At 45.0% G+C, this 15884-nt stretch overlaps 1 protein-coding gene across 4 annotated transcripts in view; it reads left to right on the forward strand.

The window, feature by feature from the left end:
• fbxo41 (F-box protein 41) overlaps positions 1–15884 on the forward strand; it is a 519821-nt gene that overhangs the window by 244223 nt on the left and 259714 nt on the right. For all 4 annotated transcript variants that reach the window (XM_059965939.1, XM_059965936.1, XM_059965938.1 and 1 more), the window contains exon 8: positions 1906–2058. In XM_059965939.1, the coding sequence (XP_059821922.1) occupies positions 1906–2058 (153 nt within the window). The remainder of the gene's footprint in view (positions 1–1905; positions 2059–15884) is intronic.

The following is a 15884-nucleotide window of genomic DNA, read 5'->3' on the forward strand; positions in this document are numbered from 1 at the left end:
CTTCCAAACCACTGAGGTCAGACTAACTGGCCTATAGGAACATACACACTAAATAGGATCAGGATTAGGCCTCCTGGCCTGTCGAGCCTGCTCCACCATTCAGTAAGACCATGGCTGATCTGAACATGGTCTAATCTCCACCTACCTGCCTTTTCCCCATAACTCTTAATTCCCCTACTATGCAAAAATCTTCCTACCTTATTTCATATACTCCGTGCATTCAAATCTAACACCTTCAGTCCTGTAGTTATCCCACTTTTCAATTTTCTCTGCAACTCATTGTATTGATTGGAGTTTTGCCCTGTCATCTGTCTGTCCTTCTGGACAGTCTCACTACACTTTAGGCCAGTTAAAAGAGTGGGCTGAAAGATGGCAGATGGAGTTTGAAGCAGATAAGTGTGAGGTGCTATGTTTTGGTAGGACTAATCAAAATAGGACATACATGGTAAATGGCAGGGCATTGAGGAATGCAGTAGAACAGAGTGATCTAGGAATAATGGTGCATAGTTCCCTAAAGGTGGAATCTCATGTGGATAAGGTGGTGAAGAAAGCTTTTGATATGTTGGCCCTTATAAATCAGAGCATTGAGTATAAGAATTGGGATGTAATGTTAAAATTGTACAAGGCATTGGTGCGGCCAAATTTGGAGTATTGTGTATAGTTCTGGTCACCGAATTATAGGAAATATGTCAACAAACTAGAGAGAGTACAGAGGAGATTTACTAAAATGTTACCTGGATTTCAGCACCTAAGTTACAGAGAAAGGTTGAATAAGTTAGGTCTTGATGCAGTTTTGGGCTCCTTATTTAAGAAAGGATGTGCTGACATTGGAGAAGGTTCAGAGAACATTCACTAGAATGATTCTGGGAATGAGGGGGTTAACATATGAGGAATGTTTGACCGCTTGGACTGTACTCCTTGGAGTTTAGAAGAATGAGGGGGAAAGATTTCGAATGTTGAAAGGCATGGACAGAGTGGACATGGCAAAGTTATTTCCCATGGTGGGGGAGTCTAGTACGAGAGGACATGACTTGATGATTGCAGGGCACCTATTCAGAACAGACATGCGAAAAAAAATTTTTAGCCAGAGGGTGGTGAATCTGTGGAATTTGTTGCCACGGGCGGCAGTGGAGGCCAAGTCATTGGGTGTATTTAAGGCAGAGATTGATAGGTATCTGAATAGTCAGGGCATCAAAGGTTATGGTGAGAAGGCGGGGGAATGGGACTAAAGGGGAGATTGGATCAGCTCATGATGAAATGGTGGAGCAGACTTGATGGGCCGAATGGCCGATTTCTGCTTCTTTGTCTTATGGTCTTTATTCTTTAGAGCGTAGAAGATTGAGGGGGCCTTGATAGAGGTATTTAAAATTATGAGGGGGATAGATAGAGTTGACTTGGATAGGCTTTTTCCATTGAGAGTAGGGGAGATTCAAACAAGAGGACATGAGTTGAGACTTAGGGGGCAAAAGTTTAAGGGTAATATGAGGGTGAATTTCTTTACTCAGAGAGTAGTAGCTGTGTGGAACGAGCTGCCAGTAGAAGTGGTAGAGGCAGGGTCGATTTTGTCATTTAAAAAAATATTGGATAGGTATACGGACAGGAAAGGAATGGAGGGTTATGGGCTGAGTGCAGGTAGGTGGGACTAGGTGAGAGTAAGTGTTCGGCACGGACTAGAAGGGCCGAGATGGCCTGTTTCCGTGCTGTAATTGTTTTATGGTTATGGTTATACACACTATCTCTGTTTGTGTACTAACAGCCCCATCCTCAGTCCTGTGACAATAATAAACAATTCCACTTCTAACTTTTGCATGAACAGTTTCCTTTGTTAGTTAAGATATACATAAAGGGAAAATATCAAGTTTAATTTCTCACAGCAACCAAATGTGTTTTAATTTGTTACGCCAGTGGCTGTCTGGAGACAGGACTGGAATCCATGCTGAAGGCTGCTGGCAGCAATCTCCTAATCCTGAAGGTTTCCCATTGTCCAAACGTACTGACTGACCGTTCACTTTGGTTGGCAAGTTGCTACTGCCGCGCACTTCAAGCAGTAACTTATCGGTGAGTAAAGTGGATCTTGTTTTATAGCTGACCTGACTGGAGAAATAATTGGATAAGCAAATTTAAATGTTATTCATTACAACAGCAATGGAGTGAAATATGTAGAATAGATTTTGAGGAGTTGCTTAAAGGCTTTTAAAAGCAAAATTCACTTGGATTCACCTGCTGATTCAAAGAGGGAAAAGGTAGGGGTCTGTGTTGCTTGTTAAAGTCTATGTGGTCCTTTGACATATTGGTTTTACTGCACTCCTGTTTCCCTGACCTGGAACTTCCAATTATTAAGTGCCAACTGCTGTACTTACCAGGAGAGTCCACTGTGATCCTGACCTTACTTTATATACCGCCAAAGGCAAATGTTAAGCAAGCCCTGAAAGTATTAAGTGCCAAAATCAACAAACAAGAAACACTTTACTCCGACACCTTTCAAATCATTGTTGGGGACTTCAGTCAGGCTTGTTGAAGGACTGACTAGCCAATTATCATTAACATATAACCTGCAGCAGAAGGAGGCCCAACATACTCACTCAGCCACTGTTATTCTACAATTAGGACTGCCCCCTGTTCCATGCCCAGACAGCATTTTGGGAGATTTGATCATCTGGCTGTATTCCTCTAACTGCTTAGAGGCAGAGACTAAAGAGTAAGACTCCAGAAATAAGGACAACAAAGAGGTGGTCGTGTTATGTGGAAGTTGTGTAACATCTTGGTGAGGCCAAATTTAGAGTATTGTGTGGGAGAGAATATCAATAAGCTTGAAAGATGCAGAGAAAATTTACACAGATGTTCCATAGAAACATAGAAAACCTACAGCACAATACAGGCCCTTCAGCCCACAAAGCTGTGCCAAACATGTCCTTACCTTAGAAATTACCTAAGGTTAACCATAGCCCTCTATTTTTCTAAGTTCCATGTTCCTATCTAGGAGTCTTTTAAAAGATCCTATCATATCTGCCTCCACCACCATCACCAGCAGACCATTCCACACACTCACCACTCTCTAAACATAAAAAAAACTTAGCTCTGACATCTCCTCTGTACCTATTTCCAAGCATCTTTAAACTGTCCCCTCTCATGCTAGCCGCTTCAGCTCTGGGAAAAAGCCTCTGACTATCCACATGATCAATGCCTTTCATCATCTTATACACCTTTATCAGGTCACCTCTCATCCTAAGTCACTCCAAGGCTGGGACTTGAGGACCTGAGTTAAAGGGGTATATTTGGTAGGTTGGACTTTATACCCTGGAACAGAGGTTAATGTGGAAAGATTTGATAGAAATATACATAATTATCAAGGATTCATATTAACCATATAACCATTACAACACAGAAACAGGCCATCTCGGTCCTTCTAGTCCATGCCGAATGCTTACTCTCACCTAGTCCTACTGACCTGCACTCAGCCCATAACCCTCCATTCCTTTCCTGTCCATATACTTATCCAATTGTACTTTAAATGACAATACTGAACCTGCCTCTAGCACTTCTACTGGAAGCTCATTCCACACAGCTACCACTCTCTGAGTAAAGAAATTCCCCCTTGTGTTACCCTTAAACTTTTTCCCCCTAACTCTCAACTCATGTCCTTTTGTTTGAATCTCCCCTACTCACAATGGAAAAAGCCTATCCACGTCAACTCTACCTATTCCCTCATGATTTTAAATACCTGTATCAAGTTCCCCCCTCAACCTTCTACGCTCCAAAGAATAAAGACCTAACTTGTTCAACTTTCCCTGTAACTTAGGTGCTGAAACCCAGGTAACGTTCTAGTAAATCTTCTCTGTATTCTCTCTATTTTGTTGACATCTTTCCTATAATTCGGTGACCAGAACTGTACACAATACTCCAAATTCGGCCTTACCAATGCCTTACGCAATTTTAACATTGTATCCCAACTCCTATCCTCAATGCTCTGATTTATAAAGGCCAACATACCAAAAGCTTTCTTCACCACCCAATCCACATGAGATTCCACCTTCAGGGAACTATGCACCATTATTCCTAAATCACTCTAACTGGCCTAAATCTCTCTGCAAGCTTAGAAAACCTACTTCATTATCCACAACGCCACCCATCTTAGTATCATCTGCATACTTACTAATCCAATTTACCACCCCATCATCCAGATCATTAATGTATATGACAAACAACATTGGACCCAGTACAGATCTCTGAGGCACACCACTAGCCACTGGCCTCCAACCTGACAAACAGTTATCCACCACTACTCTCTGGCATCTCCCATCCAGCCACTGTTGAATCCATTTTACTAATTCAATGTTAATACCTAACGTTTGAACCTTCCTATCTAACCTTGCGTGTGGAACCTAGCCAAAGGCCTTACTGAAGTCCATATAGACAACATCCGCTGCTTTACCATCGTCATTGTCAACTTTCCTCATAACCTCTTCAACCAATTCAATAAGATTTGCCAAACATGACCTTGCAAGCACAAATCCATGTTGACTGTTCCTAATCAGACCCTGTCTATCCAGATAATTATTTATACCATCTCTAAGAATACTTTCCATTAATTTGCCCACCACTGATGTTAAACTGACAGGCCTATAATTGCTAGGTTTACTCTTAGAACCCTTTTTAAACTATGGAACCACATGAGTGATATACCAATCCTCCGGCACCTTCCCTGTTTCTAATGACATTTGAAATATTTCTGTCAGAGCCCCGACTATTTCTACACTATCTTCCCTCAAGGTCCTAGGGAATATCCTGTCAGGACCCGGAGGTTTATCCACTTTTATATTCCTTAAAAGCTCCAGTACTTCCTCCCCTTTAATCATCATAGTTTCCATAACTTCCCTACTTATTTCCCTTACCTTACACAATTCAATATCCTTCTCCTTAGTGAATACTGAAGAAAAGAAATTGTTCAAAATCTCCCCCATCTCTTTTAGCTCCGTACTTTGCTGTCCACTCTGATTCTCTAAGGGACCAATTTTATCCCTCACTATCCTTTTGCTGTTAATATAACTGTAGAAACCCTTTGGATTTATTTTCAACTTATTTGCCAAAGCAACCTGGTATCTCCTTTTAGCTTTTCTAATTTCTTTCTTAAGATTCTTCTTACGTTCTTCGTATTCCTCATTTACTCCATGCTGTCTATATTTATTGTAGATATCTCTCTTTTTCCTAACCAAGTTTCCAATATCCATTGAAAACCATGGCTCTCTCAAACTTTTAACCTTTCCTTTCAATCTAATAGTTGCCTAGCTATTGTGGCCGAACTAGAGTTTTATAGAGCTGCATCATTACATTACATCACATCTCTTAAACTCTAACCCTCGACTTATGAAAGCTAACACCCCATAAGCTTTCTTAACTACCCTATCAACCTGTGAGGCAACTTTCAGGGATCTGTGGACATGTACCCCCAGATCCCTCTGCTCCTCCACACTACCAAGTATCCTGTCATTTACTTTGTACTCTGCCTTGGAGTTCGTCCTTCCAAAGTGTACCACCTCACACTTCTCTGGGTTGAACTCCATCTGCCACTTCTGCATCCTATCAATGTCTCTCTGCAATCTTCAACAATCCTCTACACTGTCTACAACGTCAGCAACCTTTGTGTCGTCTGCAAACTTGCCAACCCACCCTTCTACCCCCACATCCAGGTCGTTAATAAAAATCACAAAAAGTAGAGGTCCCAGAACAGATCCTTGTGGGACACCACTTGTCACAACCCTCCAATCTGAATGTACTCCCTCCACCACAACCCTCTGCCTTCTGCAGGCAAGCCAATTCTGAATCCACCTGGCCAAACTTCCCTGGATCACATGCCTTCTGACTTTCTGAATAAGCCTACTGTGTGGAACCTTGTCAAATGCCTTACTAAAATCCATGTAGATCACATCCACTGCACTACCCTCATCTATATGCCTCGTCACCTCCTCAAAGAACTCTATCAGGCTTGTTAGGAACGATCTGCCCTTCACAAAGTCATGCTGACTGTCCCTGATCAGACCATGATTCTCTAAATACCCATAGATCCAATCTCTAAGAATCTTTTCCAACAGCTTTCTCACCACAGATGTCAGGCTCACTGGTCTATAATTACCTGGACTATTCCTACTACCTTTTTTGAACAAGGGGACAACATTCGCCTCCCTCCAATCCTCCGGTACCATTCCTGTGGGCAACGAGGACGTAAAGATCCTAGCCAGAGGCTCAGCAATCTCTTCCCTCACCTCGTGGAGCAGCCTGGGGAATATTCCATCAGGCCCTGGGGACTTATCCGGCCTAATGTATTTTAACAACTCCAACACCTCCTCTCCCTTAATATCAACATGCTCCAGAACATCTACCTCACTCATATTGTCCTCACCATCATCAAGTTCCCTTTCATTGGTGAATACCGAAGAGAAGTATTCATTGAGGACCTCGCTCACTTCCTCAGCCTCCAGGCACATCTTCCCACTTTTATCTCTAATCGGTCCTACCTTTACTCCTGTTATCCTTTTGGTCTTCACATATTTGAAGAATGCTTTGGGGTTTTCCTTTATCCTACTCGCCAAGGCCTTCTCATGCCCCCTTCTTGCTCTTCTCAGCCCCTTCTTAAGCTCCTTTCTTGCTACCTTACATTCTTCAATAGACCCATCTGACCCTTGCTTCCTAAACGTCATGTACGCTGCCTTCTTCCACCTGACTAGATTTTCCACTTCTCTTCTCACCCATGGTTCCTTCACCCTACCATTCTTTATCTTGCTCACCGGGACAGATTTATCCCTAACATCCTGCAAGAGGTCCTTAAACTTCGACCATATGTCCATAGTACATTTCCCTGCAAAAACATCATCCCAATTCACACCCACAAGTTCCAGCCTTATAGCCTCATAATTTGCCCTTCCCCAATTAAAAATTTTCCTGTCCTCTCTGATTCTATCCTTTTCCATGATTATGCTAAAAAGCAGTGATCACCGTCCCCCAGATGCTCACCCACTGAGAGATCTGTGACCTGACCCGGTTCGTTACCTAATACTAGATCTAGTATGGCATTCCCCCTAGTCGGCCTGTCAACATACTGTGACAGGAATCCATCCTGGACACACTTAACAAACTCTGCCCCATCTAAACCCTTGGAACTAAACAAGTGCCAATCAATATTAGGGAAGTTAAAGTCACCCATGATAACAACCCTGTTATTTTTGCACCTTTCCAAAATCTGCCTCCCAATCTGCTCCTCGGTATCTCTGCTGCTACCAGGGGGCCTATAGAATACCCCCCAGTAGAGTAACTGCTCCTGACTTCTACCCATACTGACAAAAGAGGATCCTGCTACATTACCCACCCTTTCTCTAGCTGTAATAGTATCCCTGACTAGTAATACCACCCCTCCTCCCCTTTATCCCTCCCTCTATCCCTTTTAAAGCACTGAAATCCAGGAATATTGAGAATCCATTCCTGCCCTGGTGCCAGCCAAGTCTCCGTAATGGCCGCTATAATTCCATGTATGTTTCCAAGCTCTCAGTTCATCACCTTTGTTCCTGATGCTTCTTACATTGAAGTACACACACTTTAGCCCTTCTACCTTACTACCTTTACACCCTTTATTCTGCTTCTCTTTCATCAAAGCCTCTCTATATGTTACATCAGGCTTTACTCCATGCACTTCTTTCACTGCTCTATTGCTCTGGGTCCCATCCCCCTTGCAAATTAAATTAAACCCTCCCGAACCATGCTAGCAAACCTACCTGCAAGGATATTGCTCCCCCTCGAGTTCAGGTGCAACCCATCCAATCTGTACAGGTTCCACCTTCCCCAGAAGAAATTCCAATGATCCAAAAATCTAAAACCCTGCCCCCTGCACCCTGCATCAACTCCTCAGCCACACATTCAACTGTGTACTGTGTCCAGTTCTTGTCGCCTCACTATAGAAAGGATGTGGAAGCATTGGAATGGGTACAGTAGAGATTTACCAGGATGCTGCCTGGTTTAGAGAGTATGGATTATGATCAGATATTAAGGGAGCTAGGGCTTTACTCTTTGGAGGGAAGGAGGATGAGAGGAGACATGTTAGAGGTGTACAAGATATTAAGAGGAATAGACAGAGTGGACAGCCAGCGCCTCTTTCCCAGGGCACCACTGCTCAGTACAAGAGGACAGGGCTTTAAGTTAGGGGAGCGAAGTTCAAGGGGGATATTAGAGGAAGGTTTTTCACTCAGAGAGTGGTTGGTGCGTGGAATGCACTGCCTGAGTCAGTGGTGGAGGCAGACACACTAGTGAAATTTAAGAGACTGCTAGACAGGTATATGGAGGAATTTAAGGTGGGGGGTTATATGGGAGGCAGGGTTTGAGGGTGAGCACAACATTGTGGGCCGAAGGGTCTGTAATGTGCTGTACTATTCTATGTTCTATAATAGGAACATATAGATTCTGTACCCTCAAAATTTCACCTTTAAATGACCTCCATTTCTCAATTACATCCTTCCCTTAAAACAAATTGTCCCAATCCACTTCTCCTAAATCCTTTCGCATCTCCTCAAAGTTAGCCTTTCTCCAATCAAAAATCTCAACCCTGGGTCCAGTCCTATCCTTCTCCATAATTATATTGAAACTAATGGCATCGTGATCACTGGACCTGAAGTGCTCCCCAACACATAACTCCGTCACCTGACCTATTTCATTCCCTAACAGAAGATCCAACACTGCCCCTTCTCTAGTTGGTACCTCTATGTATTGCTGCAAAAAACTATCCTGCACACATTTTACAAACTCCAACCCATCAATCCCTTTTAGAGTGTGAGCTTCGCAATCTATGTGTGGAAAATTAAAATCTCCCATAATTACAACCCTCTGCTTACTACAAATATCTGCTATCTCCTCGCAAATTTGCTTCTCCAATTCTCGCTCCCCATTAGGTGGTCTATAATTAACCCCTATAAGTGTTACTACACCTTTCCCATTCCTCAATTCCAGCCAAATAGCCTCCCTAGACGAGCCCTCTAATCTATCCTGCCAGAGCACCGCTGTAATATTTTCTCTGACAAGCAATGCAACACCTCCCCCTCTTGTCCCTCCGATTCTGTCACACCTGAAGCAACAAAATCCAAGAATGTTTAGTTGCCAATCACACCCCTCCTGCAATCATGTTTCACTAATAGCTATAACATCATATTTCCAGGTATCAATCCATGCTCTAAGCTCATCCACCTTTCTTACAATGCTCCTAGCATTAAAATAAATGTGTTTAAGAAATTCTCCACCTCTTCCTCTCTGTTTATCTCTAATAGTACAAAGAACTTTACTGTCTTCTTTTTCTTCTTTCTCCCATACATCTGTTCCTACACTCTGGTTCCTCTCCCCCCTTGTATGTCGTTTAAATCCACTGGAGCCTCTCTAGCAAACCTACCTGCAAGAATATTTGTCCTCCTCCAGTTCTGATGTAAACCATCTCGCCGGAACAGGTCCCACCTTCCCTGGAAAACTGCCCAATTATCTATAAATCTGAAGCCCTCCCTCCTGCACCATGTCTTCAGCCACGTGTTGATCTGCACTATCTGACTATTTCCAAACCCACCTGCACGTGGCACTGGTAGTAATCCTGAGATTGCTATCCTGGAGGTCCTGTCCTTTAGCTTGGCACCTAACTCCCTAAGCTCACCTTTCAGGACTTGCTCACTCTTTCTACCCCTGTCATTGGTCCCTACGTGGACCACAACATCCGGCTGCTCACCCTCCCTCATGAGAATACTGAGAGCTCGATCCGAGATATCGCGGACCCTGGCACCAGGGAGGCAACAGACCATCCAGGATTCTCGATCTCTTCCACAGAACCTCCTATCTGTCCCCCTATCGTATCCCCTATCACTACTGCTCTCCTCTTTTCCCTCCTTCCTTTCTGAGCTGAGGGTCCAGTCTTGGTGCCAGAGACACAACCACTGCAACTTGTCCCTGGTTGGTCGTCGCCACCAACAGTATCCAAAACAGTATACTTATTGTTGATGGGAACGGCCACAGGGGTGTTCTGCTCTCTCTGCCTGCTCCCCTTCTGTCTCCTGACAGTCACCCAACTACCTGTCTCCTGACTCCTAGGGGTGACTTTCTCCCTGAAACTCCTGTCTATTTCTGCCTCTGCCTTCCCAATGATCCAAAGAATTTTGAATGAAATCAAGAGGCTTTTACACTCAGGTTGGCGAGACTAGAACTAGAGGTCATGGGTTTAGGGTGAAGGATAAAATAGTTAAGGGAACCTGAGGACAAAGTGGTGTTTTCAGGTCCATTTACTGTTGTCAAGACATAGAAAAGTACAGCACAGAAATTGGCCTTTCAGCCCATCTAGTCGATGCTGAACCATTTACGCTGCCTGCTCCCATCGACCTGCACCAGAACCATAGCCCTCTGTACCTCTACCAACCATGTACCATCCAAACTTCTCTTGAACATTGAAAACAAACTCACACACATCATTTGTGCTGGCAGCAATCCCATGACCCTCTGAGTGAAGAGCTTTCTCCTCATATTCCCTTCAAACTTTTCACCTTTCACCCTTAACTCGTGACCTCTGATTGTATTTTCATCCAACCTCAGTGGAATAAAGTCCCAACCTATTCAATTTTTTGTTATAACTGAAACCCTGTGGTTTCCTTGGCTGTGTAAATCTAGGGAAGTCAACCTCCGGCCCTCCCAAGCTCGTGAGATTGAGCTGCTTTCCCACCCCAACCCCCTGTTTGTATAGATGCTGTGGTATATGACTTTCCACTACATAGGGCATAGCCGCCTAGCGGTCAGCCAATTTAAGCTTCCCAGGTAGCCCCAAATTGTTTATGAGGACTTGGTCTCCAGACATGAAGTGGGAGAACCTAAACTTTGATCATGCCTCCTCTTATTTCCTTGATTCTGCTTGGTAGTCATGACCTCAGCTAATTCATTAGCCCTTTTCAGCTCCCTTCTCACATCTGAAGTACGGTATGTGTCTGATAAGTCTTCGGTGGTAGATCTTCCTCACCAGTCCCAAAAAAGAGGTCGATGGGCAACCTCACCTCGCGCGCAAACATCAGATAATATGGCGAGAACCCGTTAGCTTCATTTTATGTACAGTTGTATCAGTGGACGAGATGTCCAATATGTTGACTTCACTTGTTCTTTTTGCTGTTCTCCAAAGTTCCAATTGTGTCTAAAATGGTCTGATTAAACCTCTCAGGCCAGGGATCACCCTGTGGGTGATAAGGCATAGTCCTCGACTTCTTGACTCCAAGCATACACAGTAGCTCACGTATGAGCCTACCTTCGAAATCCCATCCCTGATAACTATGTATCCACCTGGTGAGCTCATAATAAATTAAATACTTCTCCTATAACACTTTGGGCTCCGTGGACGCCCTCTGATCCTTGGTAGGGAAGGCTTGTGCATATCTGGTGTAGTGATCCGTAAGTTCCCACAGGCAGAAGTTCCCACATGCTTCAAACAGGCAATAATTATATCAGTGCCTAAGAAGAATAATGTGAGCTGCCTTAATGACTACCATGCAGTAGCACTCACATCGACAGTGATGAAATGCTTTGAGAGTATGTTCGTGACTAGACTGAACTCCTGCCTCAGCAAGGACCTGTACCCATTGCAATTTGCCTGTCGCCACAATAGGGGGGAGAACGTGTTGGACCTGTTGGACACGTTGAATATGTTGCAACACTGTGTGTCAGACAGAGTTGTCAGCATCACTGGGGCTCCACAGGGGACTGTCCTGTCTTCCTTTCTCTTTACCTTCTACACCTTGGACTTCAACTACTGCACAGAGTCTTGCCATCTTCAGAAGTTTTCTGATGACTCTGCCAAAGTTGGATGCATCTGCAAGGGAGATGAGGCTGAGAACAGGGCTACGGTGGGAAACTTTGTCATATGGTGTGAGCAGAATCATCTGCAGCTTAAAGTGAAAAAGGAGCTGGTGGTGGACCTGAGGAGGGCTAAGGCACCAGTGACCCCTTGACTCCATCCAAGGAGTCAGTGTGGACATGGTGGAGGATTACAAATACCTGGGGATATGGATCGACAATAAACTGGACTGGTCAAAGAACACTGAGGCTGTCTACAAGAAGTTCAGAGCCGTCTGTACTTCCTGAGGAGACTGAGGTCCTTTAACATCTGCCAGACAATGCTGAGTGTGTTCTACGAGTCTGTGGTGGCCAGTGCTATCATGTTTGCTGTTGTGTGCTGGGGCAGCAGGCTGAGGGTCGCAGACACCAACAGAATCAACAAACTCATTCGCAAGGCCAGTGATGTTGTGGGGGTGGAACTGGACTCTATGACGGTGGTGTCTGAAAAGAGGATGCTGTCCAAGTTGCATGCCATCTTGGACAATGTCTCCCATCCACTCCATAATGTACTGGTTAGGCACAGGAGTACGTTCAGCCAGAGACTCATTCCACCGAGATGCAACACTGAGCGTTACAGGAAGTCATTCCTGCCTATGGCCATCAAACTTTACAACTCCTCCCTCGGAGTGTCAGACACCATGAGCCAATAGGCTGGTCCTGGACTTATTTCCACTTGGCATGATTTACTTACTATTATTTAATTATTTATGGTTTTATATTGCTATATTTCTTCATTATTCTTGGCTGGTGCGGCTGTAACGAAACCCAATTACCCTCAGGTTCAATAAAGTATGTCTGTCTGTCTGTCTGACCTGGTTTACACAAACATCCCCGCGGAGCCCCGCCGCCACCTCAGTTACTCAGACCACATCTCTGTTGTGCTAACCCCAGCATACAGGCGCTCCAGACTGGTTCAGAAGCAGGTGAAAATCTGGCCAGCAGGAGCCATCTCTGCTCTTCAAGACTGTTTTGAGCACACTGACTGGCACATGTTCAGGGAGGCTGCAACTGATGGCAACCCTACCGACTTAGAGGAGTACCCGGATCTGGGCCGTACCTTCCAAATATCTGGACCTAACTTGCACTACCTTACTTTCCCTTTTCTATTTTCTAATTATGATATATAATTTAAATTTTTTATTATACTTACTTGGATTTGTACTTCAGGGAGCACGAAGCACAGAATCAAATATTGCTGTGATGATTGTACACTCTAATATCAATTGTTTGGTGACAATAAAGTAAAGAGTACACAGTATCAGTGACTAGCTACATCAGCAAGTGCATTGATGATGGCACTGTGGCCAATACCATCACGACACGTGCTAACCAGAAGCCATGGATGACCGCAGAGGTGTGTGCGCTGCTGAGGACTCGTAACTCCACCTTCAGAGCAGACGACAAGGCAGCCCTAACAACAGCAAGGGCCAAACTGTCCCGGGCCATCAGAGGAGCAAAGCGTACACACACCCAGCAAATCCACAGCCACTTGCAGGACAGTGGCAACACGCAGAGCATGTGGAAGGGCATTCAGGACATCACCAATTACAGGACAACATCAGGGCTTGAGGGCCTGTAATGTGCTGTACTATTCTATGATGTGGCAGCGAGGAAGTCCACCCCACCTACAAATGACCAGGTGCTGTGTCTCACCATGACCGATGTGAGAAGAACCTTGTGCAGGGTCAATGCACGGAAGGCTGCTGGACCAGACAACATTTCTGGTAGAGTGCTTAGAGGATGTGCAGACCAGTTAGCAGATGTTCTCACTGACATTTTCAACATCTCCCTGAGCAGCGCCACCGTTCCAACGTGCTTCAAGGCTGCCACTATCATCCCTGTGCCGAAGAAGCCTTCAGTGTCCTGCCTAAATGACTACCGTCCCATTGCAGTTACATCCATCATCATGAAGTGTTTCGAGAGCCTCGTCATGAGGCATATCAAGACCCTGCTGCCCCCATCACTGGACCCCCTGCAGTTTGCGTACCGTCCCAACCGCTCAACAGATGATGCCTTTGCCACCACCCTCCACCTGGCCCTAACCCATCTGGACAAAAAAGACACGTACATTTGAATGCTGTTCATAGACGTCAGTTCAGCATTCAACACAATCATTCCTCAGTAACTGATTGGAAAGCTGAGCTGACTGGGCCTGAACACCTCCCCCTGCAACTGGATACTAGACTGCCTGACTGGGAGACTTCAGTCAGTCCGTATCAGAGCCAGCATCTCCAACACCATCACACTGAGCACAGGGGCCCCCCAGGGCTGTGTGCTCAGTCCACTGCTGTTCACTCTGCTGACCCACGACTGTGCTGCAACACACAGCTCGAACCACATCATCAAGTTCGCCGATGACACGACCGTGGTGGGTCTCATCAGCAAGAATGACGAGTCAACTTACAGAGAGGAGTTGCAGCAGCTAACAGGCTGGTGCAGAGCCATCAACCTGTCTCTGAATGTGAACAAAACAAAAGAGATGGTTGTTGACTTCAGGAGGGCATGGAGCAACCACTCCCCACTGAACATCGACAGTAGAGATCGTTAAGAGCACCAGATTTCTTGGTGTTCACCTGTCGGAGAATTTTACCTGGTCCCTCAACACCAGCTCCATAGCAAAGAAAGCCCAGCAGCGTCTCTACTTTCTGCGAAGACTGAGGAAAGTCCATCTCCCAGCCCCCATCCTCATCACATTCTACAGGGGTTGTATTGAGATAATCCTGAGCAGCTGCATCACTGCCTGGTTTGGAAATTGCATCATCTCGGATCGCAAGACCTTGCAGTGGATAGTGAGGTCAGCTGAGAAGATCATCGGGGTCTCTCTTCCTGCCATTACGGATATTTACACTACACACTGCATCCGAAAAGCAAACAGCATTATGAAGGTCTCCACACACCCCTCATACAAACTCTTCTCCTTCTTGCCATCTGGGAAAAGAAACATAGGAACATAGAAAATAGGTGTAGGAGTAGGCCATTTGGCCCTTCGAGCCTGCACCGCCATTCAGTACGATCATGGCTGACCATCCAACTCAGTACCCTGTACCTGCTTTCTCTCCATACCCCCTGATCCCTTCAGCCACAAGGGCCATATCTAACTTCCTCTAAAATATAGCCAATGAACCGACCTCAACTGTTTCCTGTGGCAGAGAATTCCACAGATGCACCACTCTCTGTGTGAAGAGGTTTTTCGTCATCTTGGTTCTAAAAGGCTTCCCCTTTATCCTTAAACTGTGACCCCTCGTTCTGGACTTCCCCAACATCGGAAACAATCTTACTGCATCTAGCCTGTCCAATCCTTTAGAATTTTATACTTTTCAATAAGATCCCCCCTCAATCTTCTAAATTCCAGTGAGTATAAGCCTAGTCGATCCAGTCTTTCTTCATATGAAAGTCCTGCCATCCCAGGAATCAATCTGGTGAGCCTTCTCTGTACTCCCTCTATGGCAAGAATGTCTTTCTTCAGGTTAGGGGACCAAAACTGCACAGAATATTCTAGGTGCGGTCTCACCAAGGCCTTGTACAACTGCAGTAGAACCTCCCTGCTCCTGTACTCAAATCCTTTTGCTATGAATGCCAACATACCATTTGCCTTTTTCACCGCCTGCTGTACCTGCATGCCCACCTTCAATGACTGGTGTACAATGACACCCAGGTCTCGTTGCACCTTCCCTTTTCCTAATCAGCCACCGTTCAGATAATAATCTGTTTTCCTGTTCTTGCAGCCAAAGTGGATAACCTCACATTTATCCACATTAAATTGCATCCGCAATGAACTTGCCCACTCACCTAACCTATCCAAGTCACCCTGCATCCTCTTAGCATCCTCCTCACAGCTAACACTGCCGCCCAGCTTCGTGTCATCCGCAAACTTGGAGATGCTGCATTTAATTCCCTCATCTAAATCATTAATATATATTGTAAACAACTGGGGTCCCAGCACTGAGCCTTGCGGTACCCCACTAGTCACTGCCTGCCATTCTGAAAAGGTCCCGTTTACT

Source organism: Hypanus sabinus, chromosome 3 (assembly GCF_030144855.1).
Source record: "Hypanus sabinus isolate sHypSab1 chromosome 3, sHypSab1.hap1, whole genome shotgun sequence".
Lineage (NCBI taxonomy): Eukaryota > Metazoa > Chordata > Chondrichthyes > Myliobatiformes > Dasyatidae > Hypanus > Hypanus sabinus.